Source organism: Acipenser ruthenus, chromosome 27, assembly GCF_902713425.1.
Source record: "Acipenser ruthenus chromosome 27, fAciRut3.2 maternal haplotype, whole genome shotgun sequence".
NCBI classification, from domain to species: Eukaryota; Metazoa; Chordata; class Actinopteri; order Acipenseriformes; family Acipenseridae; genus Acipenser; species Acipenser ruthenus.
This window is the reverse complement of record NC_081215.1, coordinates 10,902,838-10,930,529: the sequence shown is the minus strand read 5'-3', so window position 1 is coordinate 10,930,529 and position 27,692 is coordinate 10,902,838. Positions and strand designations below refer to the sequence as shown.

At 47.7% G+C, this 27,692-nt stretch overlaps 1 protein-coding gene across 7 annotated transcripts; it reads left to right on the top strand.

Moving 5' to 3' along the window:
- The first annotated feature begins 50 nt into the window (after window positions 1–50).
- Window positions 51–26,336, top strand: LOC117426069 (F-box only protein 6-like). 7 transcript variants are annotated; one of them, XM_034043327.3, is made up of 8 exons: window positions 51–187; window positions 779–910; window positions 1,129–1,200; window positions 16,709–16,979; window positions 17,232–17,352; window positions 17,677–17,772; window positions 24,568–24,703; window positions 25,090–26,336. In XM_034043327.3, the coding sequence occupies exons 3-8, from the start codon at window positions 1,147–1,149 to the stop codon at window positions 25,240–25,242; spliced, it is 831 nt and encodes a 276-aa protein (XP_033899218.1). In that variant the 5' UTR covers window positions 51–187; window positions 779–910; window positions 1,129–1,146; the 3' UTR covers window positions 25,243–26,336. The 7 variants fall into 7 exon arrangements, with proteins under 7 accessions (XP_033899218.1, XP_033899217.1, XP_033899220.1 ...); XM_034043326.3 differs by having other exon boundaries at window positions 779–1,025; XM_034043329.3 differs by lacking the exons at window positions 779–910; window positions 1,129–1,200 and having other exon boundaries at window positions 53–187.
- Window positions 26,337–27,692: the final 1,356 nt, after the last annotated feature.

The window sequence follows — 27,692 nt, the reverse complement described above, 5'->3', positions numbered from 1 at the left end:
CAGAGTGGGTTGCACACTCACATCAGCAAGGCCCCCTGGGTCACACTGCCAGGACTAGCCCTGGATCTCTCTGGAGCTGCTTGTGCCTCTTCCTGGTCTGGGTCTGGTCTCTCACATACTATTGCAATGCACTGCGGGCTGGGGCAGGGGGCATCATGCACATAGAAATCCCCTCCAGTTCTCACAGGTACTCGTATTGAATTAGAAACCTCTAGATAATCACATGCTGTGTGTGTGTGTGTGTAAGTGTAGGCAGGTATGTGTGTGTGTGTGTGTGTAAGTGTAGGCAGGTATTACTATAAATGTGCAGACAGAATTTGAGAAAATGTTCCCACAATGTTGTTTTTTCAGGAGTTACTCTTTGTGGGGACATTTTCTCAAATTTTGTCATCCACACTTTGTAATACACCTTTTTAAGAACTAAGGCTGTGTGGTCCAGTGGTTAAAGAAACGGGCTTGTAACCAGGAGGTCCATGGTTCAAATCCCTTCTCAGTCACTGACTCATTGTGTGACATTGTGTGATATATGAAGGAGGGCTGCATATCTCAGAGTGAAACAGACTCATTTCACTTCACTTCTATAGAGGGTACAAATGTGCACAGAGCTCTCATTTCCTGATTTGTATGTTGTTTGATGTTGCTGCGTTATGAAGAATTCTGTATTTCTTTGAAGTTAAAGTTTGCACTAGTGACTGGCCTGTAGCTGCGTGATTGTAAAATATACCCCACCCCACCCCAGATGCATTCCAGTTAACGATGCTGTCCTTTTTAATCACAGAGGTTACAAAACTAACAGAAAGTGAAACCGCGCAAACCATGTGAGCTTCTTTCTCGGTGTGGAGCGACGCTGCCGAGCTCACAGTGAGATCGTCAAAACGATCCTTCCGTGCGCCGTCTACGGGTTCAAAGGGTGAGCTGAAATAGCAAGTTTCTTAAATGTATACTCCCTGCCGCGCAGGGACCAGGATATTACAGTGTGCTGGGAGGGGACTGTGAGAGAGCAGACAAGGATGAACACGTATGATGTAAGAAGTAGCCGTACAAGGCTTTGTTATTTACTGTGTATATAACAAAGAGGATCATTGTTCCAAAGTGTAACCCAATCTGTCTTCACTTCTCGTTGCGTAGGACAAGTCTGGAAGAAGAATGGGCCAATCACAAGCAAAAAAGGAAAGCTACGTAGGGAAGCCAGAAGCAACAGTAAGATAATACAGTGGCATTTAGTCAGTTTTTAATTAAAGCGCGGAAGAGGGACAGGATGAAGAGGCGGAACTTTAATTTTGTCATCGTTCTGTATGGCTTCTTGTTTATTTGTCGTTATAATGTAACAGTACACGTAACATTTGGACGGGTCGTATTCGAGTGTGACAGGGGTATGTTTATTGTTTATGAGTAACCGGTCAGCTACTTAAGCGATTTGCGCTTCGTTTCTAACTTTAATTTTGCGCAGAAAATAATTCAGCTGCAGATACCCTGTTGTATTCTCCACCACTTCTGTGTTGTAGTCGTTATAGAGCTCCTCTCGTGACTGAATCATGTCTCATGTTTACTTCGTCAGTGAGCTCACAGACAGTTTAGGTGTCTTTTAGGTAAAACAAATAACGACAAGAGGTATAAACAGCTTTTTACAGAGGTCTGTTCTTGTGAAAATAAGAACTGAGAATGAATACAGTTCCTGTTGTAGACCTACACTCAGCCCCCAGCACGGAGTAAAGGGTTATTCCCTGCCTGTGTGTACACAAGGGTGCTGTACCAACACTTGCCACTAGATGTCCTTATTGTCCTGTACTAAAGAAAAAAGAAAGTTGTTTACAGCTATATATAAATATACACACACCCACACACGCACACACACGCACACACGCACCCCCCCCCCCCCACACACACACCCACACACACCCACACACCCACCCACACAGAGTGGTTTGCAGAAGCATTAACACCCCTGCAAAAATTTCATATTTTGTTGAATTACAAATAATGTATGCACAGTTTTTCAAAATAACTTTTTTTTTATCCAAAGCTGTAATGGTTAAACTGAACACTGTTATAGGAGGAGGGAGTTAAATGTCAGCAAACTTGCAAAGAAAATGTACAAAATGAAATTTACTGGTTGCATAAGTATTCAGCCCCTGAAGTCAGTACATGGTAGAAGCACCTTTTGCAGCAATTACTGCTATGAGTCTTTTTGGATAGGTCTCTACTAGCTTTGCACAGTAGGATGGTGACATTTTTGCCATTCTTCATGGGAAAATTGCTCCAGTTCTGATAAGTTTGTTGGGGATCGTCGATGGACTGCAATCTTCAAGTCTCGCCATAAATTTTCGATTGGATTCAGACAGGACTTTGACTGGGCCACTCAAGAACATTAATTCTCTTCTTGTTCAACCACACTGGTGTGGCTTTGACTTTGTGCTTCAGGTCATTGCCCTGCTGAAATGTGAATTTCCTCCCCAGCTTAAGAGTTTTGGCTGACTCAAACAGGTTTTCCTCAAGGAGTCGCCTGTGCTTTGCACCATCCATTCTCCCCTCTATCCTGACAAGCTTCCCAGTCCCTGCTGAAGAGAAGCATCCCCATAACATGATGCTGCCACCACCATGCTTGACAGTTGGGATGGTGTTGACTGGGTGAAGTGCAGTGTTGGGCTTGCGCCAGACATAATGCTTGGAATTTAGACCGAAACGTTCAATTTTTGTCTGGTCTGACCACAAAACCTTACATGCTTTTTCGCAAACTCCATACTTGCTTTAAGATGAGGCTTTATGAGTAATGGCTACTTTCTTGCCACCCGTCCATACAGGGTAGCTTTGTGTAGGGACCGGCTTATCGTTGATGTGTGAACACTGACTCCCATCTCAGACACAGAACTTTGCAGATCTCTCAAGGTCATTGTTGGCTACATAGTGACATCCCGAACCAGTTTCCTGCTTGCCCGGCTGCTCAGTTTGGGAGGGCGACCTGATCTGGGTAGTGTCTGGGTGGTATGATGCACCTTCCATTTCTTAATGATGGACCTCACTCTGCTGAGAGGGATAATCAGCGCCTTTGAAATTTTCTTGTACCCTTCTCCTGCTCTATGCCTCTCTACCACTTTATCCCTGACTTGTTTTGAAAGCTCCTTGGTCTTCATGGTTGCTTTGTTGGATCACTATGTGAGTTGCAGTTTGAAAGTCTTTATATACCTGAGGGAAATTATCTACAAGTTAAACCACTTTGAGTACACACAGGCTGAAACCATTTCACTAATTTTGTGACCTGAGCTGATTTAGGGCTGCAGTAGCAAAGGGTTTGAATACTTATGCAACTGAGATTAATCTGTTTTTCTCTGTAAATCTTATTTATTTATATTCTATATGCATTTTTCTAACTTTATCAATGTGGAGTAGTTTGTGTAGATTCTACATGTAAAGTCCAATTTGAAAGTACGCTCAGGTGGTAACAAAATGTGAAAACTTTGTAGGGGGTGAATACTTCTGCAAACCAGTGTGTATGTGTGTGTATATATATATATATAGTGTGTGTGTGTATATATAGTGTGTGTGTGTGTGTGTGTGTGTGTGTGTATATATATAGTGTGTGTGTGTGTGTGTATAGTGTGTGTGTGTTTTATTTCTGGATGTATAGTAATTGTTTGGAATTATTTTATTCTCTCACCCCTCTCAATTCAGTTAAATTCAATGGTGCTTTATTGGCATGACTTACAATAGCAGGTTTTGCAAAGCAGTTATACAATACATGGATATATACATTGCATGATTATATATATATATATATATATATATATATATATATATATATATATATATATATAGTTTGAGAAAAAGGAAAACTGCTGTGTACCAAAATGATCAATAAGAAAAAAGAAAAGGATATTTCAGGTACTTAAAAAGGTAGAATAATTGATTACAAATCAATTATCAGGACGTTTCGGACTAGAAGTCCTTCATCGGCTGAATATATATAAATGATTTATAAAATACAGTAAAACAAATAAATTAGAGGATTAAGGGGAGGTTGGCAACAAATTAAAGAACAAAAAAAAAATGATAATATTTCAGAGAAATTAGTACTGTTAATGCTAAAAAAAAATAATAATCAAAGAAAATAATTAAAATAATGATATATATATAAATAAATACAAAAAAAATAATACAGTGGTTACAAGTAATACATTTCCTCTCCTCCCAAGTTGTGCTCCTCATGCAGAGTGTCACTGCATGCCCCTTTGGTTGTGGCAGGCGGCTATGTATTGGGCAGCCAGGGGGGCTGTATGTCCCTCCCCTAGGAGTACAGCCAGTGGGGCTGTATGTCCCTCCCCTAGGAGTACAGCCAGTGAGGCTGTATGTCCCTCCCCTAGGAGTACAGCCAGTGAGGCTGTATGTCCCTCCCCTAGGAGTACAGCCAGTGGGGCTGTATGTCCCTCCCCTAGGAGTACAGCCAGTGGGGCTGTATGTCCCTCCCCTAGGAGTACAGCCAGTGAGGCTGTATGTCCCTCCCCTAGGAGTACAGCCAGTGAGGCTGTATGTCCCTCCCCTAGGAGTACAGCCAGTGGGGCTGTATGTCCCTCCCCTAGGAGTACAGCCAGGGGGCTGTATGTCCCTCCCCTAGGAGTACAGCCAGTGAGGCTGTATGTCCCTCCCCTAGGAGTACAGCCAGTGGGGCTGTATGTCCCTCCCCTAGGAGTACAGCCAGTGGGGCTGTATGTCCCTCCCATAGGAGTACAGCCAGTGAGGCTGTATGTCCCTCCCCTATGAGTACAGCCAGGGGGGCTGTATGTCCCTCCCCTAGGAGTATAGCCAGGGGGGCTATATGTCCCTCCCCTAGGAGTACAGCCAGGGGGGCTGTGTGTCCCTCCACTAGGAGTACAGCCAGTTTTTCTGGGTCTGCCATGTTTGGAAAAAGTGGATGGGCATTTACTATTTTATTAAAGAATACTTCCCTTGTTTGGTTGTATTTCTCGCAATGTAGGAGAAAGTGCATCTCTGTCTCGACCTCTACTGTCTCACAGTGACCACAGAGCCTGTTCTCTCTGGGTAGCTAGGTCTGCCTGTGTCGGCCTTTTTCTATGGCCAGGTTGTGGTCACTGAGCCTGTACTTGATCAGGACCTGTCTCTGCTTTGAGATAATCTGCTTGGGTATAGTTTATTTTTAGGGACCAATAACAATCAAGTTTATTTGGGGATTTTGTTTCTATGTCCCAATGTTTCACATATGAGTTTTTGGTTTGTTTTATAATTTGGTTTACTCTGATTAGGGGCTGATAGTGTTCCTGAAGCTGGTTTGTGTTAGTATTAGTGGGGGTCAGTGCAGTGAGCTTCAGGGCCAGCAGACTTATGGGACTCTTTTCAGGGCTGAGCTCTTGGGTTTGGAGGGCCTTATATTGGAGTAATGACTCACTTTTCTTTAGGTGCATCCAAAATTGGAGTGCTCTTTTCTTAATATTGTGAGACAGCAGGGAGGGGGTTAAAACCTCCCTGCACAGAAAACATGTGAAAATGCACACTGGTTTTAGTTTAATTGTATTTGTTTATTGTTTAATTTAAATTGGTTAATTGTTTTATTGTTTAATTATCCCCTACACCTGGTGGTTGTTATTAAATTAGGACCAGGTGCAGGGTATTTAAGGAGTGAATCCAGTGTGCTCCCGGCTGTTGAGTAGAAGGAAGCAGGAGAGGTGCTCTGCTTTTGAGCAGTCCGGAGAAAAAGGTACAGTTTAAAACCTGTTAAGGTTTGGGGCAGTGTGACAGAAATACAATGAGTTCTGGTGATAAATCTTCCTCCCGACCTGTGAGGGCGCTAAAGAACGGGAGGAGAAGTATCTGGAAGGGCTGGCCTGACAGTTCGTTTCCGGGACCGGAAAGTGGGTCAGCCTGGAAGGAAGCGAGACTCTGTTGTAAGACCGTATTGATTTGACAGGTAAACAAGGGGCAGCTGCAAGTAATAAGGCAGCTGCAACCGTTTACCTAGATATCATGCGGGATTACATATAGGGGCCAGGGTAACGCTGTTCTTTTCCTTCGTTTGGGTTAAGCCAAGGACCGAGAAGGACGTAATCCCTGTATTACTCTGCAAAGAGTTGTGTGTGTGTGGGTTTGTGTTTGTTCGTCTCTGTAAACTAACTGTCTGTGTCTTTTGAAATCACTAGACAGCTAAACACATCCGGAGCTGTCGCCTTGGGCCAGCACAAGCCGGATCACCACTTCACGAACTGTCACGGAATAAAGTATATTCACGCACCACCATCACGACTGCACGCACCCGAGACGGGTGACCGTGTTTTTGTTTCTTTTATCAGGACTGCAACCTGTGTTCTTCAGCCCCGAGCTTTACACATCGTTGTGTATTGCCGGGGCTTATTATTTGTGGTCACTAGACCAGGAGGGAAAATAAAAGCTTATTTTCTGGATTACAGTTGTCTGCCCATCATTCCTGCACCGCATCACTGCTACACCTGTTCCCCCTACCACCCACTTTGCCACACGTGGTGTCAGAAACGGGATCATGGACCGCAACGCGCTGGCGGAGCTGCTGCAGGCACTGGAGAGCAGACGGGACGCAGAGGAGAGAAGGAGGGAGGAGCGCTATACAGCGCTCATTGAACGGGTAGGACTGGCCGTGGCTGCAGTAGCGACCCCGACGACAATACCGGTGATGTCGCCCCCGAAGGCACGGGCGATGAAGATGTCGGCGGAGGATGACCCGGAGGCGTACTTGGTGGCATTCGAGCGGCTGGCTACCGCGGCGGCTTGGCCGCGGGAGTTCTGGGCCAGCCAGCTGGGACCCTGCCTGATTGGGGAGGCTCAGGCAGCTTACCAGGCTATGAGCGACCAGCACGCCACCGAGTATGACCTAGTCAAGCAGGCTATCCTCCGCCGGCTCAATATTACTACCGAGACCCACCGGGCGCGGTTTCGGGAATACCGGAGAGCCCCGGAGACACGCCCCAGGGTGGTTGCGGAGAGGTTGTGCGACCACATGGTGCATTGGCTGACCCCCGGGAAGAAGACCGCCCAGCAGATGGGGGAAGCCATTGTGGTAGAACAGTTCTGCCATGTGGTCGGCGCCGAAACCCAGGCGTGGATACGGCGCCACAACCCCGACACCCTGGAGGAGGCGGTCAAATTGGCCGAAGATTTTGAGGATTCCCTGACCTCTGCCCGGATTGGGATCCTGTCCGCCCCTGCCCTTCGAAGCAGCCGCGCTCTCTCTCCCTCTCCTCCAACATCATCACCACCACCTCCCTCGTTCCAGGGACCCAGACCTCCCAGAGCACCGACCCCATTGGGCCCCCTTGCCTCCCCCCCCATGGAGACCAAGGTTGGCCCCCAGCTGGGGTAGAGGTGCTGCCCCTGCCCCGTTGCCATACCAGCAGCGGGACAGATTTCTAACCCATGCCCCCTCTGTCCCTCCTATCTGTTTTAGGTGCCACCAGCCGGGACATCTGGCCAGGTCATGCCCCGCTGCCATGGAGTGTGACGTGGCCGCGTGCAATTGGGCACCTGAGACTGGTAAGCGGGGGGAAAATGGTCGGGAGGGGCCTTGTCTGATTAATGTGGTGTTAGGGAATGTGAAAACCCACGCGTTAGTGGACACAGGGTGTGAGCAAACCTTGATTAGGACAGCTCTCCTGGGCGGTGTGTCGTGGCGGCCACGAGGTCAGGTGGCCATCTCCTGTATCCATGGAGACACGGCGGCATACCCCACATTAAAAGTATATTTATCGGTAGGACCGATAAAACGTCACCTTGTAGTCGGGGTGGCGGAAAGGTTGCCACACCCAGTTATTCTGGGCCGAGACTGGCCAAAATTCAAAGAATTGATGAAAGAAATGGCAGTCTCAGCCACACACGTAAACGTGGCAGAAAAAAAAAAAGGAACGAATTGGTGATGTGTTTCCTTTTCACACTGAAATGTTTTCCCCTCTTTTCCGTCCTAGAAAAACGAATAAGGAGAGACGGACCGCAAAATGGGAGGGAGCGTTGTTGAGACAAGGCTGGGGTCTGGTGGGAGAGTGCTGCAATGGTAACAAACGCCAGTCGAAGGGAGTGGGAACGCAGTGTGACCGAGAGAGCGAGGTTACTGGACCGACTAGAGCAGATGTTATTCCAGCCCCTCTCAATGTACCGGACCCGTGGTACTCAAGCGCGGACCTAGTGTGGGGCCAACAAAACGACCCGTCACTGGTGCACGCTTGGGGACAGGTCCGGTCCATTGAAGGTAAGGATGTTGACGGCGCTGGGGCGCTAGTATATCCACATTTCAGTATCAAGGGGCAATTACTGTATAGGGTAAACCTAGCCGCGGGCACAGGACAGCCTGTAACACAATTATTGGTTCCCCCGTCTTGTCGGCTGGAGGTCATGAGGCTGGCGCATGATATCCCTTTTGCGGGGCACCTCGGAGCCGAGAAGACGAGGGAGCGAATATTGGCTCGATTCTATTGGGTAGGTCTTCATACTGATGTGTCGAAATATGTAGCCACCTGCCCAGACTGCCAGCGAGTAGCGCCGGGTCGAGTGCGCCCCGCCCCTTTGGTCCCACTGCCGATTATTTCCACTCCTTTCGAGCGCATTGCAATGGACATAGTCGGCCCTTTGCTACCTTCTGACTCCGGGTATACGCACATTTTAGTAGTGGTGGATTATGCAACGCGATACCCGGAGGCAGTTCCATTGAGGTCCACTAGTGCCGCTGCAATAGCCACCGAGTTAGCCCAGATTATGGCCAGAGTAGGGATCCCCAAGGAGATTTTGACCGATCACGGAACTAATTTTTTGTCCAATACGTTACAGCAGGTGTACAAAATATTAAAAATACGTCCCATCAGGACGTCCGTTTATCATCCACAATCGGACGGTCTGGTGGAACGTTTTAATCAGACCTTAAAGTCGATGCTGAGGCGATTTGTGACACAAGAGCAGAAACATTGGGCATCACTTCTCCCCTACCTCCTTTTTGCAGTGAGAGAAGTGCCGCAGAGTTCAACTGGGTTCTCCCCCTTTGAGCTCCTGTACGGCCGGCAGCCTCGCGGCATTCTCGACCTGCTGAGAGAGGGGTGGGAGGAGCACAAAGGCTCGTCTAAAAATGTAGTGAAGTATGTGCTCCTACTCAGAGATCGCCTGGATTTGGTCGGTCGTTTGGCCCAAGACAACCTCAGATCGGCTCAGCACCGACAAGAGCAGCATTATAACAAAAATGCACGGATTCGAACCTTTCGACCAGGGGACAAGGTAATGCTGCTACTTCCCTCATCAGAGTCAAAACTGTGTGCTAAATGGCAGGGGCCGTATGAGGTGATTCGGGCTATAGGGAAAGTAAATTATGAAATTAGACAGCCCGATCGCCGGAATGAACGTGAAATCTACCACATTAATTTGTTGAAGCCCTGGCAGGCAAGAGAGGTCTTATTTATAGCCCCAGGCAATATGGAGGATGATTTAGGTCCCTGTCCAGAGACCCCGAGCACAAGAGCGATTTCAATGGGGGAACAATTAGTTCCGGATCAGCAAAGAGAGCTGCGTAAGCTTATTGAGGAGTTCAGCGATGTTTTTTCTGATGTGCCCGGCAGGACGAACTTAGTGGAATATGACATTATCTCTCCCCCAGGTGTCACAGTGCGAGAGAGACCGTACCGGATCCCGGAAAGTCGACGAAGTGGCGTTCGCAAAGAGGTACGGGATATGCTCGAGCTTGGAGTGATTGAACCTTCCAGGAGCGAGTGGTGCAGTCCTATTGTAATAGTGGCTAAGAAGGACGGCACCAACCGCTTCTGCGTAGATTTCAGAAAGGTGAATGCTATTGCCAAGTTCGATGCGTATCCCATGCCTCGGGTCGACGAACTTTTAGACAGACTGGGAAAAGCGAGGTTTATTTCCACTCTGGACCTGACGAAGGGATACTGGCAAATCCCTCTAACCCGCAGCTCCAGAGAGAAAACCGCATTTTCAACACCAGAGGGGCTGTTCCACTTTAAAACCATGCCGTTTGGGCTACATGGTGCGCCCGCTGCCTTTCAGAGACTGATGGACCAGGTTTTACGCCCACATCATGAATATGCAGCAGCGTATATTGATGACGTGGTGATTTACAGCTCCACCTGGCGAGAGCATTTGGCTAGGGTTGCAGCCGTTCTTCAGTCTCTAAGGGCAGCCCGGCTGACAGCTAACTTGAGAAAATGTGCGTTTGCCAAAACAGAGACTCAATATTTGGGATTTGTAATGGGAAATGGAAGGGTGAAACCTGTGGTCACCAAAATCCAGGCTTTGGTTGATGCAGCGATCCCCAAAACCAAGACTCAGGTGAGGTCACTACTGGGCTTAGCCGGTTATTACCGCCGCTTCATCCCCGAGTACGCCACAGTGGTTAACCCGTTAGTCGACCTCACCAAAAAGAGTGCTCCAAATTTAATTAAATGGTCAGCTGAGTGTCAGGGGGCGTTTGATACGATTAAGCGTAAACTTTGCCAGGCCCCCACTCTTATTACCCCAGATTTCACCAAGAGATTCATCCTCCACACCGACGCCTCGGATGTAGGTTTGGGTGCAGTCTTGTCCCAAAAAGTAGCTGGAGTAGAACACCCGATATTGTACCTGAGCAAAAAAATGTTACCTCGGGAGCGTAACTACTCCGTAGTCGAAAAAGAGTGTTTGGCCATTAAATGGGCTACTCACTCTTTACGATACTACCTGCTGGGACACTCATTTGATCTTGTCACAGACCACGCCCCACTCCAGTGGTTAAGCACCATGAAGGACAGCAATGCCCGGATAACTCGGTGGTATCTGGCATTGCAGCCCTTCATGTACCATATGATACACCGTGCGGGGAAAGACCACCAAAATGCGGATTATTTTTCCCGGGAGGGGGGAGCAATGGGAAAGGTAGATTTAGCCGAGTGTTCCTTCGGCTCCACTCTGAGCGGTGGGATATGTGACAGAAATACAATGAGTTCTGGTGATAAATCTTCCTCCCGACCTGTGAGGGCGCTAAAGAACGGGAGGAGAAGTATCTGGAAGGGCTGGCCTGACAGTTCGTTTCCGGGACCGGAAAGTGGGTCAGCCTGGAAGGAAGCGAGACTCTGTTGTAAGACCGTATTGATTTGACAGGTAAACAAGGGGCAGCTGCAAGTAATAAGGCAGCTGCAACCGTTTACCTAGATATCATGCGGGATTACATATAGGGGCCAGGGTAACGCTGTTCTTTTCCTTCGTTTGGGTTAAGCCAAGGACCGAGAAGGACGTAATCCCTGTATTACTCTGCAAAGAGTTGTGTGTGTGTGGGTTTGTGTTTGTTCGTCTCTGTAAACTAACTGTCTGTGTCTTTTGAAATCACTAGACAGCTAAACACATCCGGAGCTGTCGCCTTGGGCCAGCACAAGCCGGATCACCACTTCACGAACTGTCACGGAATAAAGTATATTCACGCACCACCATCACGACTGCACGCACCCGAGACGGGTGACCGTGTTTTTGTTTCTTTTATCAGGACTGCAACCTGTGTTCTTCAGCCCCGAGCTTTACACATCGTTGTGTATTGCCGGGGCTTATTATTTGTGGTCACTAGACCAGGAGGGAAAATAAAAGCTTATTTTCTGGATTACAGTTGTCTGCCCATCATTCCTGCACCGCATCACTGCTACACCTGTTCCCCCTACCACCCACTTTGCCACAGGCAGGTAAACGGCTTAGCCGCCCTGCGAGTGAGTCAGGTTCCAGTGTGTATAGTAAGCGCTCCAAAAACAGAGTTAGGAGTTTGTTTGTGTTTTGTTTGGTTTGTAATTAAAAAGAGCACAACCGTGCGTTTAAAATCCATTTCTGTGTGCTGGGTCGTAGTTTTTAAAGGGACACGAACCCGAGTGAGTGGCAAGCTCGCTCACAATTGGTACCAGAAGTGGGGCAGCGCCCCAGGAGACTCAGAGAAGAAGTGCATTTTTTTGGGGGGGAAAAGAAATGGGCAAGAAGAGCAAGCAGAAGCTGCAACAGCAACCGCTGGAGGACCCAGCCAGCTTGTTCCCTTGGTGCTCCTGGTGCGGGACGGAGGACCATTGCTGGCGGGCATGCCCAGAGGGGCCACCGGCTGACTGATGTGGTCGCTGCGAGGAGTACGGGCACAACTGGGCCGGATATCCCTATGCGCCGGCCCAAGCGTCAGCAGCAACACCGGTAGCTCCAGTGCCACTGGGTTTCCCAACATCCCGAGAGGTGAGAGACGGGCTGATGGACCCGGATGAGGACCTTTATTACGACCTCCCCAGGGTAATCAATGCACTCTGGCGTCGAGATGGGGAGCAGTGGGAGGCCTGGGAGGAACAGTGCCACCCGGTGTCCTTCCAGGAAGTGGCAGCCATGAGGCTCTGTTACATGGTAGAAGATATGGGAGGGGCACCACCAGTCCAGGTAACTGAGGGGGTGGAGCTACCGGTCCAAGGTGAAAGGGGGGAGGTGCGACTACCTCCAGAGCCGGAAAAGGAGGAGCCGGCAGCTTTTCCCCTGCGGTCGGAGGAGCCGGCAGCTTTTCCCCTGCGGTCGGAGGAGCCGGCAGCTTTTCCCCTGCGGTCGGAGGAGCCGGCAGCTTTTCCCCTGCTGTCGGAGGAGCCGGCAGCTTTTCCCCTGCTGTCGGAGGAGCCGGCAGCTTTTCCCCTGCTGTCGGAGGAGCCGGCAGCTTTTCCCCTGCTGTCGGAGGAGCCGGCAGCTTTTCCCCTGCTGTCGGAGGAGCCGGCAGCTTTTCCCCTGCTGTCGGAGGAGCCGGCCACGAAGAAGGGGTGGGAGGTGAGGGAGTTGCCTCCACCACAGCCCTGACCACCACCCCTGCAAGCCAGGCCGGCGTTACCGTGGGAGGTCCCTTGTCCCGGCAGTGTGGACACCGGGCCTGAATGTGCAGACCTCCCTCCGCTTGACCTAGCTCCCAGGTCGCAGGACAGCCAGGCACAGTCGCCTGCCTGGTCCCTTGCTCCACTCCCCCTGGATTTCCAGATGTCGCTGCGCAGGAGGAAGACGTCACTGCGCAATGGGCAGACGTCGCTGACGCTCCCCCTGCTGGTTGCTTCGTTCCCCCTTCCTACTGCTCTGCTCCTCCTGGAATCCCAGACGTCGCTGCGCCGGTCCACAGCCTCGCGCCTCTGCCTGCCAGTCCGTGCTCCCGGTCACCGGCCTGCGCTGTGGTTGCCCTGGACATGCCGTCTGGGTCCCTCCTTGCTGGTCCTGGGTCCCTCCCTGGGAAAGCCGGAGGGACCGACCCACCCTCAAGCCCGCCCGTGGAAAAGAGCGAAAATTTACATTTATGGACTTGGGTGTGGGTGGTTTTTCAAGGGTGGAGGGAGGTGGCCGTTAAATGGCCGGTGTCTTGAAAAGACAAGGGGAGGGATATGTGAGACAGCAGGGAGGGGGTTAAAACCTCCCTGCACAGAAAACATGTGGAAATGCACACTGGTTTTAGTTTAATTGTATTTGTTTATTGTTTAATTTAAATTGGTTAATTGTTTTATTGTTTAATTATCCCCTGCACCTGGTGGTTGTTATTAAATTAGGACCAGGTGCAGGGTATTTAAGGAGTGAAGCCAGTGTGCTCCCGGCTGCTGAGTAGAAGGAAGCAGGAGAGGTGCTCTGCTTCTGAGCAGTCCGGAGAAAAAGGTACAGTTTCAACCTGTTCAGGTTTGGGGCAGGTAAACGGCTTAGCCGTCCTGCGAGTGAGTCAGGTTCCAGTGTGTATAGTAAGCGCTCCAAAAACAGAGTTAGGAGTTTGTTTGTGTTTTGTTTGGTTTGTAATTAAAAAGAGCGCAACCGTGCGTTTAAAATCCATTTCTGTGTGCTGGGTCGTAGTTTTTAAAGGGGCACGAACCCGAGTGAGTGGCAAGCTCGCTCACAATATTTATAAGTGTTGGGTAGCGGCCTAATTCTGCCCTGTATGTGTGATTTGGTGTTTTTCTTTGCACCTGTAGTATGTTTTTGTAGAGTTCAGCATGCAGGGTTTCGATTGGGTGTTTGTCCCATTTAGTGTAATCCTGTTGACTGATTGGACCCCGTACCTCACAATGGGCTGGATGATGCTGTCAATTAATTTTAGCCATATTTTGACAGGTATATTCATTTTATAGAATGTTCTTTTGATGGCATAAAAAGCTCTTCTGGCTTTTTCCTTTGGTGCATTTACTGCCAGGTTAAATCTCCCTGACGCACTGATAGTCAGGCCTAGGTCAGTGTAGTTTGTGGTGTGTTCTAGGGTGGTGTTGCCTAGGGTGAAATGGTATCTGTTTCCCTGCGATCTGGCCTTTTTTTGAAAAATCATTACATGGTCTTTTTAAGGTTTACTGCCAAGGCCCAGGACTGACAGTACTGCTCCAGCACAGCCAGGTTCCGCTGCAGCCCCTGCTCTGTGGGCGACAGCAGGACCAGGTCATCTGCATAGAACAGGAATTTAATTTGTGTGTCGTGGAGAGTGAGGCCGGGGGCTGCAGACTGTTCCAGCATCATCGCTAACTCATTGATGTAAATATTGAACAGAGTTGGACTCAGACTGCAGCCCTATCTCACCCCACGGCCCTGAGTGAAGAATTCTGTTCTTTTGTTGGCAATTTTTACTGCGCACTTGTTTTCTGTGTACATTGATTTTATTATATAATAGACTTTACCCCCTACACCACTTTGAAGAATTCTATAATATAAACCTCATGCCACATGGAATCAAATGCTTCTTTAAAGTCAATGAAACAGGCAAAGATTTTGCCTTTACTTTTTTGGTATACATATTTGTCAATTAGGGTGTGCAGGGTGTAAATATGGTCAGAGGTGTGGAGATTTGGTAGGAAGCCAATTTCACTCTTACTCAAGACACTGTGTTTGGTAAGGAAGGCTATTATGCGGGTTTTGATTATACTACAGAATACCTTCCCTAGATTACTGCTCACAGAGATGCCTTGGTAGTTATTGGGGTCGAATTTGTCTCCACTCTTGTGAATTGGGGATATAAGTCCTTGGTTCCAGATGTCAGGGAAGTAACCAGTACTTAGTACCATGTTGAATAATTTAAGCATTACCTCTTGTGACTCAGGGCTGCTGTGTTTGAGCATCTCAGTACTGATGCTGTCAGATTGTACAGCTTACTGGGCTGTGTCTGTGTGTTAGGCTGCCCTCTTCTTTTCAGGAACACAGTGATTTGAGTGGGGTCCGACAGGGGGGTTTGTTGCCTGACATTGAATGCATTAGAGAGGAGGGGTCCATGTCAGTGATGGCATAGTCCATTTCACTTTTTCCAAGAGCTGAGCAGTAAGTAAACCTCCCTAAAGAGTCCCCTCTGATCCTGCCACTAACGATGTACAGACCCAAGGCTTGACAGAGATGCACTAACTCTCTCCCATTCTTGTTTACAGCACGGTCAGGGTTGTTTCTCTGTGTTGTGGTAGATGTGAGGTACGAATGGGCCTGTCCAAATGTCTGGCTGTTTCCCAGAGTGTTTATACCGTCAGGCTTTGAGCCTGTCCTGGCATTGAAATCCCCACAGAGCAGCACATTTCCCTGGGCCTGGAAATGGCTGTTCTCTGTGTGGAGGGGGTTAAAATACTCTTTGTTATAATAGGGGGATTCAGAAGGGGGGGGTGTATGCTGCACACAGGTACAGTATATATAATTTTCACACTGGATTATTCCCTTGTTAATTTTGAGCCATGTGTGTGTTTGACCCCGTTTTACTGGGCTGATGTAGTTGGCGAGCTCCCCTCTGTACCACACTATGTGGGAGGAGCTGTGTATCTGTGGAGCTGCTCCCTCAGTTCCTGCAGCTCCTTGGTGATGGTCTTCTCTCTGCGCTGCATCTCCTCCTTGGCGCTGGTCAGCTGGGTCCTTAGGCTCTTGTTCTCCTGCTGCAGGTCCTTCATCTCGCTCATCAGCTCGTTGATGGCCACCCTGTTCTCTCTCTTGAGCTGGCTTATCTCATCTCTGAGCTGCTGGGTGGGTGATGCTGGTTTCCGTGAGCCTGGCCAGTGTAAGTTCTCTAAATTCCACAAACTCCAGCTCCAGCAGGGCCAGACACTCCTGTATGTGCTGGGGGTCGTTGGGGTGGGCTGGTTGCTGTCTGAGGTTGGAGCTGAATCTTCAGGGTCGGTGTCCTTGGGGTTGTTGGATGTAGTGTGTGTTTTCTCTTTCTGTGCCTCCTCTTTTAGTTGTTTAAAGGTTTTTTCGAAGGAGGTCAGGCTAACCTCACTGCCCTGGATCAACAAGGTCCCATTGTGGTAGACATTAATAATCAGGACTGTGCTGTCCGGGTCAGAGTCTTCTCCTATACGGATTTGTCTACCTTGGCAGATCCCCCTTTTTGTAATGTTGCTGTACTTCTTACACACAGCAGTGTGCCAGGCATTGCTGTGTTCAGTATAGAAGATGAGGTTGATTTTCATCTTGTTGTCTCCTGTCCCAGAGTAGTCTGTGAACAGACACTCCGGGTTCTCTCTCGGCACACTCACTTTGTGCTGCTTCCTGGCCTGTGTCAGTTCAGCAGGGTACTGGATCTCCCTGCTGTCTGCACTCTCACTGCTCTCCATGGCAACCGGGAGAATTTGCTACAATTTGTTGCAATTTCTAACTGTCACTGCCATCTGCTGTTTCTCTTTTGAAAGTAAACTGAACTTTTTAAAAGCAAACTACTACTCTGTCTCTCTCTCTCTCTCTCTCTCTCTCTCCCTCTCTCTTTCTCCCCCTCCCCCTCTCCTTTCTGCAGCCCGGCAGCATGCAGTCCCGGTTCAGTGAAGTGTCTGTGTTTCTGCTGGAGGAGATCCTGGTGCAAGTGCCAGCCTCGGACCTTGTCCATCGCTGCCGGCTGGTGAGCTCGCTGTGGCGTGACGTGGTGGACAGCGCCTCCCTGTGGAAGAGAAAGTGCAAGAGGGAGGGGCTACGACCAAGAGACCCCGCCTCCTCACCGGCGGACTGGAGACTCTTCTACTTCCTGAGCCAATGGAGGAGGAACCTGCTGAGCAACCCGCGAGCCGAGGGTGGGTACAGAGGGGTCAGAGAGGGGTCCCATTACAGGGGTCCCAGGAAGGTCACATCACAGTGAGGTCACTGTATATTGCACAGGATCTCTGAGCACTTTGACAGAAACGTGTAAGAGTACAGTCCAGTAGTATTGAGAGACTGGGTTATGTTTCAGAGTGAACAGAGATCAGTCCAAGACACTCTAGGAGTGCATTCTAAACTAGGAGAGGGATCCAGACTGACCCAGTGCTCCTCTGTCTGTCTCTCAGAGGGTTTTAACAACTGGACATTGTGCTCAAACGGAGGCGACAACTGGAAGATCGAACCCATTAACCCGGAGCATGCCCTCCCTGATGAGACCGTCCAGAAGTACTTTGTCACATCGTACTCGTGAGTACCTCCCCAGACCCGCTTTTACACAGGTTTCTACCCTCCACATGAAATAGAAATATATTCATTTGATGTCGCTGACGCTGTCCTCTCAGTCCCTGAATGAAGTCCCAGTGTGTCACTGACTCTCTCTCCTCTCAGTCCCTGCATGAAGTCCCAGTGTATCACTGACTCTCTCCTCTCAGTCCCTGCATGAAGTCCCAGTGTGTCTCTGACTCTCTCCTCTCAGTCCCTGCATGAAGTCCCAGTGTATCACTGACTCTCTCCTCTCAGTCCCTGCATGAAGTCCCAGTGTGTCTCTGACTCTCTCCTCTCTCCTCTCAGTCTCTGTATGAAGTCCCAGATCATTGATCTGCAGAAGGAAGGCTACTCAGTCCGCGTGCTTGATGAGATCCGGCCCGACATTGTCTGCAGCGACTGGTAAGAATTCCCCTGTCTTTCCCTGTCTGTCTTTCATTCAGTGATTCGTTAGTGTGGAGTCGGGACAGTGCCCTGGTGGTGCACGGGAGCTGCACCCAGCTAACCTCTCTCTGCCTCTCTCTGTCTCTACCTGCACCCAGCTAACCTCTCTCTGCCTCTGTCTCTACCTGCGCCCAGCTAACCTCTCTCTACCACTCTCTGTCTCTGCCTGCACCCAGCTAACCTCTCTCAGCCTCTCTCTGTCTCTACCTGTTCCCACTAACTTCTTTCTGTCTCTACCTGTTCCCACTAACTTCTTTCTGTGTCTACCTGTTCCCAGCTAGCCAATTATGCGCCGCCCACTGGGAGCTCCTGTCCACCGTTGACAATGGAATAGCCTGTACCCGTACCAGCGACGTCCACGCTATAGGGTGCATCCTGCACTCCATGCAGAGTGCCTTTACCGGATGTGCCACTCGGGAGCCCAATACCCACATTTTAAAAATGATAAATGGTTCACTTTCCTCCGGTATAGTTCCCTCAGCACTTAAGGTAGCTGTGGTAAAGCCTATGCGTAAGAAACACAATTTGGACCCTAACGTCCTCAATAACTATAGGTCAGTCTCCAACCTACCATTCTTAGATAAGATTCTAGAGAGAGTTGTTGCAATTCAATTACAAAAAACTCTTAATGGTATATTCAAGAAGTTTTAGTCTGTTTTTTGTGCTGCTTGTAGCACCGAAACAGCCCTCGTCAGAGTTGTGAATGATCTGCTGATAAGCTCTGACTCTGGCTTTCCATCAGTATTGATTCTTCTAGATCTAAGGTTTCAGTTTGTCTCTACTGGGGAGGTAAAATCGGCATTATCGGTCTGTGGTGTTCCACAGGGCTCCATTTTAAGTCCCTGTCACAGGAATGGCTGAGTGGTGACATCTGGCCAGATGCAGGAACAAACACAGAGGCAAGTGCTGGGGCGCCGTTTATTCTCAAACAACAAAATAAAAGGTTTGAACAAAAATAAACACAGAGTAAAAATAAATAGTCAAACAAAACAAAATCACGAACACTAAGCAATACAAGTCAGGCTGGGCAGTAGCCTTCACTGATCCTTGATTTTTAGTTTCTTTCGTTTCAGACGCCTTCTCTCGCTCTCGTTCTCTCCACTGCTGTCCACACAGATCGCAGAAAACTGCAGGCTTTTATACAGGTGACCAACTCCCAATTAACATCAATTAATCAATTAATTGACTCGGGAGATGGTCACCTTCTTCACAAGGTTTTTATGACGGGGTTTAACCCCATCCATGCTGCCAAACAATAACAAAACACACACGGCTATTCGCCGTCATTTATAAACAATAAATCATAATACAATAAATAACAGCGCACATATACTATATACATAGGGGGCGGGCACTTTGCCACATACCCCCCCCCCCGCCCCCCCTTGTGCGCAGCACACATGGCCTCAATGGCCACCTCCCCCCCTTAGTCCCAAAGTCCCGGGGCAGCAATGGGGCATGGGTGGCGGCCATGGTGGGAGGTCCTCCTCCCACCTCAACAGCTGTAGCGGCCAAGCTGACCGCACACAGGCAGGCTCCGGCCAAGGCAATCCCGGCACCCGAACGGCTGCTTGGGGGGTGGTCTCCTGACCTCCCTTCTTCGTAGCTGACAGCTCCCTCTTCTGGGGCTCCAGCCACAGTATCCCCGACAGTGAAAGTCCTGCTAGGGAAGGTGGTCTCCTGACCTCCCCCCCTTCTTTGTGGCTGACAGCTCCCTCTTCGGGGGCTCCAGCCACATGCTCTCCAGCAGCGAAACTGCTGCGGGGGGAGCTGGTCTCCTGACCTCCACCCCCTTCAGCTCCCCTTTGTAGGGCTCCGGCCACAGTATTTCCTGCTGCAATGCAGGGCTGGCAGCGACCCCGGGCGAAGCGGACTCAGTAGCCCTGGATGGTACAGGACGGGTAGGAGCTGCTCCTCGGGAGGCAACGGTTCCGGACCACCAGACAGCGGTGGTTCTGGACCCCCAGGCAGCTCCGGGCCCTCCTGAAATGGAAAAAGGAGAGACAGCGGCAGCTTCGGACCCTCCGACGGCAACAGCCCCGGACCCTCGGGAGGTGAACTCGGGAGGGGAGCCCCTGGCCATGAAAGCGGCAGCGGGAGCTCCACTTCTCCCTCGTACTTTGTAACTGGTGGCTCCCCAGGCGATGTGGAGCAGCAGGCAACCCTAGGTGATGCGAGGCAGGCATCCTTGGGTGGTGCAAGGCAGACATCCTTGGGCGGTGCAAGGCAGGCATCCCCGGGTGGTGAAGCAAAGACATCCTCGAGTGATGGCGAACCGGCATGGGTGGTGGAGGCAGCTCCAGCTCCTCTAGTGGCAAGCAGTCCTCCCACGGCGGTGGAGGCGGAACCAGCAGGTATTCACCCTCTACTGGTGGAGGTGGGCAGAGCTCCTTCTTAGGCTGTGGACACACAAATCATAATACAATAAATAATAACAGCGCACATATACTATATACTTTGTCACAGTCCCTTGCTGTTTTCATTATATATGCTACCGTTTGGTTACATTATCCGCAGACACGGAGTGAACTTCTATTGCTACGCTGATGATATCCAGCTATATTTGTCCCTAAAGCCAGGAATCTCTTCTGCCTGGGTGTTATTAGCATTGGATGTTAAATCATTTTCTAATGTTGAATTCAGATAAACCAGAGGTCATGCTAGTGGGCTCACAGAACCAACTAAAAGGAAATGTGGGATTACATGAGCTTGACCCTTGCAGTCTCTCATCAAAACTTAAACTAGAAATTAAGAGTTGGGGGTCATCTTTGATCCTGATCTATCATTTGAGACTCATATTAGGGAAGTTACTAAAGTATCTTTTTACCATTTGAGAAATATAACTTGGACCAATTATTTCTGTATCTGATGCCAAGAGACGAATGCATGTCTTTGTTTCATCTAGAATTGATTATTGTAATGCACTTTTTTCTGGTGTCCCAAAATGTGTGGTATCCTGCTTGCTGCTGCTAGAATTCTGACTAAAACCAGAAAAAGTGAACATATTACCCCTGTTTTGGCCCTTTACATTGACTCCCTGTGCAGTATAGAATTGATTGTAAGATGTTGCTGTTAACTTACAAGGTCCTGAATGGATTAGCACCTAGTTATTTGCAGGAGTTACTGACCCTGTATCTTCCAAACCGCACTCAGATCACAGGATGCGGGGCTGCTGGTTATTCCTAGGGTCAAAAAAAGCAACACGGGAGGTAGGGCTTTTTCTTATAGAGCTCCTAAATTATGGAATGCTCTGCCTTTGTTTGTCAGGGAAGCTGGGACCATTACAGTTTTCAAGTCAAGACTAAAAACGCACTTTTATAAAATGGCTTTCTTATCTTCGTGGGTGTTATTTAAATGGTCTGAGTGTGGCAGTTGTATGTGTGACTTGCTATACAAATGTATTGTGGTTTGTTCTTTTTTTCTGCAATGCACTGTACAGTGCTTTGCGATACTTTTGTATAAAAAGCGCTATATAAATGCAATAAATTAAATAAATAAATAAATAAATAAAATAAAATTCAAAAGAGTCTTAATTGGCATTACATAATAAATTATGTTTTGCCAAAGCATTTAAACAACTGATCAATACAAACAGACAACCCCGTACCCCCCCTCCCTCTATACACCCCTCCATCTTGTAAACACCCCCCCCCCCATATTCACTGTTGTGACGGGTCCCAGTGCAGAGTGCCTCTTTGGCGTCTCTTAGGCAATGGCAGGCAGCGACATGCTGTGCAGCTCGTTCTGCTGCCTGCTGTCCCTCTCCTAACAGGACTGCCAGGGAATTCTGTCACGTGTTTGTATTTGGGGCAGTGTAACAGGGAGTGCAGCTCTGTCTCGACCTCTCCCACTGCACAGTGACAGCACAGCAGTTTTCTCTGGCGCGCCAGGATATTTTGTCAGCCAGTTTCAATGGCCAGGCTGTGGTCACGGAGTCTGTACTTGGTCAGGATTTGCCTCAGTTTTGTGTCTTTGACCCTGACCAGGTATTCAACCGGGGTAAAGTCTCTTTTTAGGGCCATAGCACTCTAGTTTGTTCTGTGATTTTTAAATTGATGTACATTTTTGTCATGATTTGAGTCTGAGTTGTTTTTTCTTGGTGGTGTTCTGACGCTCACAGCGGTTCATTGGGATCAGTTGAGTGAGCTTCAGTACCAGTTGGCTGAGGGGATTCTGTTCTGGGCGCAGTGTGTCGCTCTCCAGTGCTGATAGGATTCTGTTCTGGGTGCAGTGTGTCGCTCTGCAGTGCTGAGGGGATTCTGTTCTGGGCGCTGTGCGTCGCTTTGCAGTGCTATGTGCTGGTAGGCGCGTGGGTGGGCCTGGTTTAGATGGACACTTTTATTGCTCTCTTTTTAATTTTGAGGAGCAATGGGAACCGGCCCAGTTCAGCCCTGCATGCATTGTTAGGTACCAGCGTTCCCTCTAAGCTTTTTAGATACTGAGAAACTTGCCGTTTTGACTGAGAAAGTGTCAGTTATCAGTGAGAAACCTTCGGCCACGCATTAATATATTTTTTGTTGCATTATACAATTATGAAACAATTGTATATTCCAACACAAGTATATCAACAATTTTACAAATTACTTTAAATTTAAACAAGACATTTACTGTGGCTCTGCCTCTGATTTTGAATCATCCTCTGATCCTATGCAGCTCTGTCGGTTGTTCTCACAGATACAGACAGCATGCTTAACTGGTGGCCTGCATAACATTGCTTTTTATACGATTGCATAAAACACGGGCGTCTGCACTGCCTTCAGTTGGAACCATCTTCAGGGCTACTAATTGTCCCATTCTTGGGAATACCAAATTCCGTTTTTCAAAAATGGCCAATTCCATTTGTTCCCACTTTTTATCAACGTATTCATAATTAAATATGGCATTTTAACATAAATATAATGTTGGTAGTTAAAATAAGTAAATTTAATTATTATTTTTTTTTTTTTTCAATCAGACTCTTGTTGCTGTAATAGTAAGTGAAGCTCCTGAAGACACTTCAAACCTGTCATAATGTTTATAAACATCACTTGGCTCATTGCTGGCATTAACATAAGCAGGAAAACCTAAGAATTATATTACAACAGTTCAGAAAACCAAATGACCAGCACAGTTGTGAGAATCTTGTTTACAGTCTTCCACTAACACAGTAGTTCAGTCTACAAATAAAGGTGTTTTGAAAAGACCTGTTTAGCCTATTGCTGGCATTACAATAACAATAAAAATATGAAACAGTTTAGTAACAGAGTAATCCTTTCTGTACAGTACTGCACAAATGAAGTGTAGCGTTTACTGGCATTATAATAATGACCAGGATAAAATATGAAACACTGATAAAGGTGTGTTGACTGACTCGTTGCTCTAAAACAGGTTCACTGCTGTGTATTACCCAATTGTAATTTAAATAGCGCCCCTTTTAATGTAAACACAGAATGAATCCTCTCAATTGTTTCTTTCCTAATTCTGCAGTGTTGTTTGCAAGATTTAAAAAGAGGCGTGTCTCCAGACAGAATGTCTTTATGACACCAGCGGTGTGTAGTGTAGGGACTACATCCTTTACACAGTAAAGTGATCAATTTCCTGTACCGTGTGGTGACTGGGTGCATCAGGGAGGGACAGCTCCCTCCGAGCTGCCGCGGCATGCTGCCTAAAAAGGGGGACTTGTGCAACCTTAAGAACTGGCATCCAGTGTCTCTGCTCTGTTGTGACTATAAGCTGGCCAGTGCCTGGCGTCGGTGGTGCACCGGCATCAGTCTTGCTGTGAGCCTGGACGCTGTGCCGACAGTCTCTTTTTTAATTCGGGACCTTTTAAATGTATCTAAACTTTTTAACCTCAACTTCGGCTTAATTTCGCTTGACCGTGGATGGGAGTTCCCAGGGACCGGCGCACAATTGGCCGAGCGCCACCCGGAGGGGGGTGGCTTAGGTCGGCTAGGGTTTCCTCGGCTCACCGCGCACCAGTGACCCCTGTAGACTGGCCGGGCGCCTGTGGGCTTGCCTGTAAGTTGCCCAGACCTGCGTTGTCCTCTGACACTGTAGCTCTGGGATGGCTGCATGGCGGGCCTGCAGAGAGAACAGAAGTGGTTGGCTGACGGCACACGCTTCGGAGGACAGCGTGAGCTCGTCTTCGCAGCTCCCAAGTCAGCGCAGAGGTGGTATTGGTGAGCTGAGCCAAAAAATACAATTGGACATTTCAAACTGAGAAAAATGAAAATAAAAAAAATGCGGATTTGTTAATTTTATCCTTGGTCAAGTGAAGTTAGCCATTTTTAAATCCTGAAAAAATAAAATTTTATCCACTGGTTTTACCGATGCCTGGAGTGTTTGCTTGGACAAGTTTACACAGAGGTGTTGTGAGGGGATGAGCTGTGTAGGATGTCAGTGAAGAGGGAGAGCTCATTTTGTTATTTTAACCGTCACGCTAAAGAATATTTATATTGTAACATTTGTTGATTTTTGACAGTTTTTATTGCTGTCTGTGCTGTAATGGTTTTCATTTTGTAGCTGTCTGTTTTATGTAATGTTGTTATTGGTTCAATAAAGGGATTTTAAACTCTCTCTCTCTGGACTCTGTTCTGTCTTTATTCTTTTCCTTTTGTTTCAGTACATTTGTACTCGTCTTCAGTTTGTTTGGTCTCTTTTTCTGTGATATTTTACACAGATTTGTTTAATTACATTGTAAACATCATAAAACTATGTTATTTAAAGTGACATTGTGCTCGCTCTCTCTCTCTCTCGCTTTCTCTCTGTGCTCAGGTACGCTCCACGCCGGGACTGTGGCTCGAAGTACGAGGTCTGCATCCAGCTGCTCTCTGCAAAACACATAGTGATCCAGCATTTCGAACCTGAGCCTGTCATCTTCCCGCAGTGGAATGACATGGAGTGGAAGCAGGTGAGGGAGGGGAGAGGGGGTTGTGCTGTTGTTTCATGGAGTGGAAGCAGGTGAGGGAGGGGAGAGGGGGTTGTGCTGTTGTTTCATGGAGAGGAAGCAGGTGAGGGAGGGGAGAGGGGGCTGTGCTGTTGTTTCATGGAGTGGAAGGAGGTGAGAGAGCAGTGAGGGAGGGGAGAGGGGGCTGTGCTGTTTCACAGACCCTTGTGTGTTCAGTCCCTGTTGAGGAAGCAGGTGAGGGAGGGGAGAGGGGGCTGTGCTGTTGTTTCATGGAGTGGAAGGAGGTGAGAGAGCAGTGAGGGAGGGGAGAGGGGGCTGTGCTGTTTCACAGACCCTTGTGTGTTCAGTCCCTGTTGATGTGCAGCTCAGTGTCGTGTCCCTTTTTTCAGATGACACACGTGTTCAGTGGCTATGGGCGTGGGGTACGGTTCGTGAAGTTCAGCCATGGAGGCAGCGACACGCAGTTCTGGGCGGGCTGGTACGGGATCCGAGTCACAAACAGCAGCGTGGTGGTGGAGGCTGAGCGCAGAGCGAGGCAGTGAGGCACGGGACAGCCTCCCTGAAGAGGCACCTGGCCTGACAAACACAGCAAGAAATGACACCTGGATTGCACAAGAAAAACAATCAGCTTCTAGGTCCCCTAATACAGGACCCCCCTTCCTTAAACTGCCACAGCCATCATTCCAGCACAGTTTGATAGGAATGTTCCAGGATCATGGGAATCCCGAATGCACATAGACAGGGTATAAAGGGTTAATCAGTCAGCTGTACCTGGTCATGAAGGGGTTACCAGCTTTAGACTTCGCTGGCGCTCCATTGGGTTACACCATGAATATGATGTGAGCGTGGACAGTGAAAGCAAGGCAATGCACAGGCGGCAACTCGCTGAAGCAGCGCTACAAACCCTGGAGAAGCACAGGGCGTGCCTGGAGTAAGCACAGGAAACTGTGAACGCTCCACACATGTTTACTCTGAATAAAGCAGCGACTATCCCAGCATTCCCTCGCTCATTAACCACACACCCAGTCAGGAGCCTTTGGGGGGTTTTGTTTTTCTCGCTATGGTCACCATCCCAAAGAAGCTGTCTTTTTAAAGTAGTGTCAGGTACCAGGAAGTAACCTCACTCAGATCACATTGAAGACAGTAGAAACGCTTGTCATTGAATGTATTTTCTTGTAGTATTTGTTTTATCTGTCTGTGAGGAGTATGTTATGTATATACAAATTTAAATATATAATGCTGCAGTCCAGCCTGTTGATGGAACTGCTTCATTTCACCTGCGTTAAATGTTACAGTAAATTATCAATCACAAACCTCAGACCTTGAACTTCTGATCAGTATTCCTCCAACCCCTCCCCCCTCCCCCTCCCCCTTCGCGGATGTAATGAGGTCCATTTCTCTTTGATCCAGTTTAAAAAGATTGTTAATGAGAGTCAGCCTAGTTTTACAGACATATTACAATGGTGTGTCAAAGACAATCTAGCACAAATCTGCAGCAAGAATTATACATTACATCCAATTTGTGTAAAGGCTGCTTGGGAGCAAACTCATATAGTCACCATGGTCTAAGGGGCATTTCTGTGAAAAAATGTTTTTTTTAAAGGATAGAACACTTTAAATAAATACATAAATGACAGCTAATTAGTCCAAGTTCTTACCTTTTTAAATGAGTCATTGACGATCACTCTAGGATTTGTAGAACCGGAGAAATAATGTTTGAAGTGACAAGTGTGTCAGTGAAACTGCAGTGAACGGGGGCGACAAGTGCAAAAAAAAAAAAAAAAAAAAAAGCACTAATGTTCAGGTATTTTTTTCCGGATTTAATGTAAAACATTGTTTTTTCCTAGAATTCATCAGAACAGTCCAGATTTAGCAAAATAAATAAATGTTAACAAACACATTGTTAAAGTCGGAGTGTAGCGCAGCTTTGCAGCATACAATGCCAAATCAAACAGGTCAACGGGCGTGAGCTTTCATGTTAAAAGGCTATGCACACTGGACGCAAACGACGCGAGCAAGCAAATAAAAAAACTATTTAAACTATTGATTTAAATGGAGTAATGCACACCGCAAGCGAGGAGAACGGCGTGAATGAAGCGAGCAAATATAGAAATAAATTTGTTTTATTTGTATTTTATTTGTAGCGGAAAGGAATATCCACTATAAACTGTCCTCAGGGCATCAGATGATTCCAGGGCATTTGCCAAGCACGCCCACCTTTCACTTCCTGAGCTCGGCACCGCTCCGACATCAACCCACCCTGACACAACCCCAACCCCAACCCCAACCCCAACCCTAACCCTAACCCTAACCCAACCCCAACCCCAACCCTAACCTTAAGCAACCCCAGCCCTAAAACCTAACCCTAAATTTAACCATTAAGGATCATCTGATGCACTGTGCTGCCTACGCACTGTTCTCATCGCAATGAGCCAATCAGAACCGTTTCCTTGTTTTAGTGTGTGGTGTACCCATACTCTAGTTCTTTGTGTTTTATTTATTTTATTTCGTCTCCACAAAAGGAGACAGTCTTTTCTTTTCATGACTAGCTACAGTTGTGGTTTATTTTTTGTACTCTGTATTTGTGTTGTTTGCTTCGTTCCCAGTGTGCACACTTTATTTTGTGAAAACCCAGATTGATTTTTTCGGATTTAATTGTGAACGACAATGTTTTTCAGATCTGTTAGGTAAAGGTTGAATCGCCAAGTGTAAAAAAAATTTAAATTCACAGATTTATTTGTTAGAAACCCAGGTTTAACGTCAGCTAAAATAATAATAATAAAATTATATATATATATATATATATATATATATATATATATATATATATATATATATATATATATATATATATATATATATATGATTATGCCAGCGGGACTCAACAGAACAGAATGAACTAATTAACTTCAATAAATATATAACATTTAAATAAATAAACAAAATTCATTCAAAAGTTGTGCATGCTGATGCGCTGGGGAGGCCAAATCTA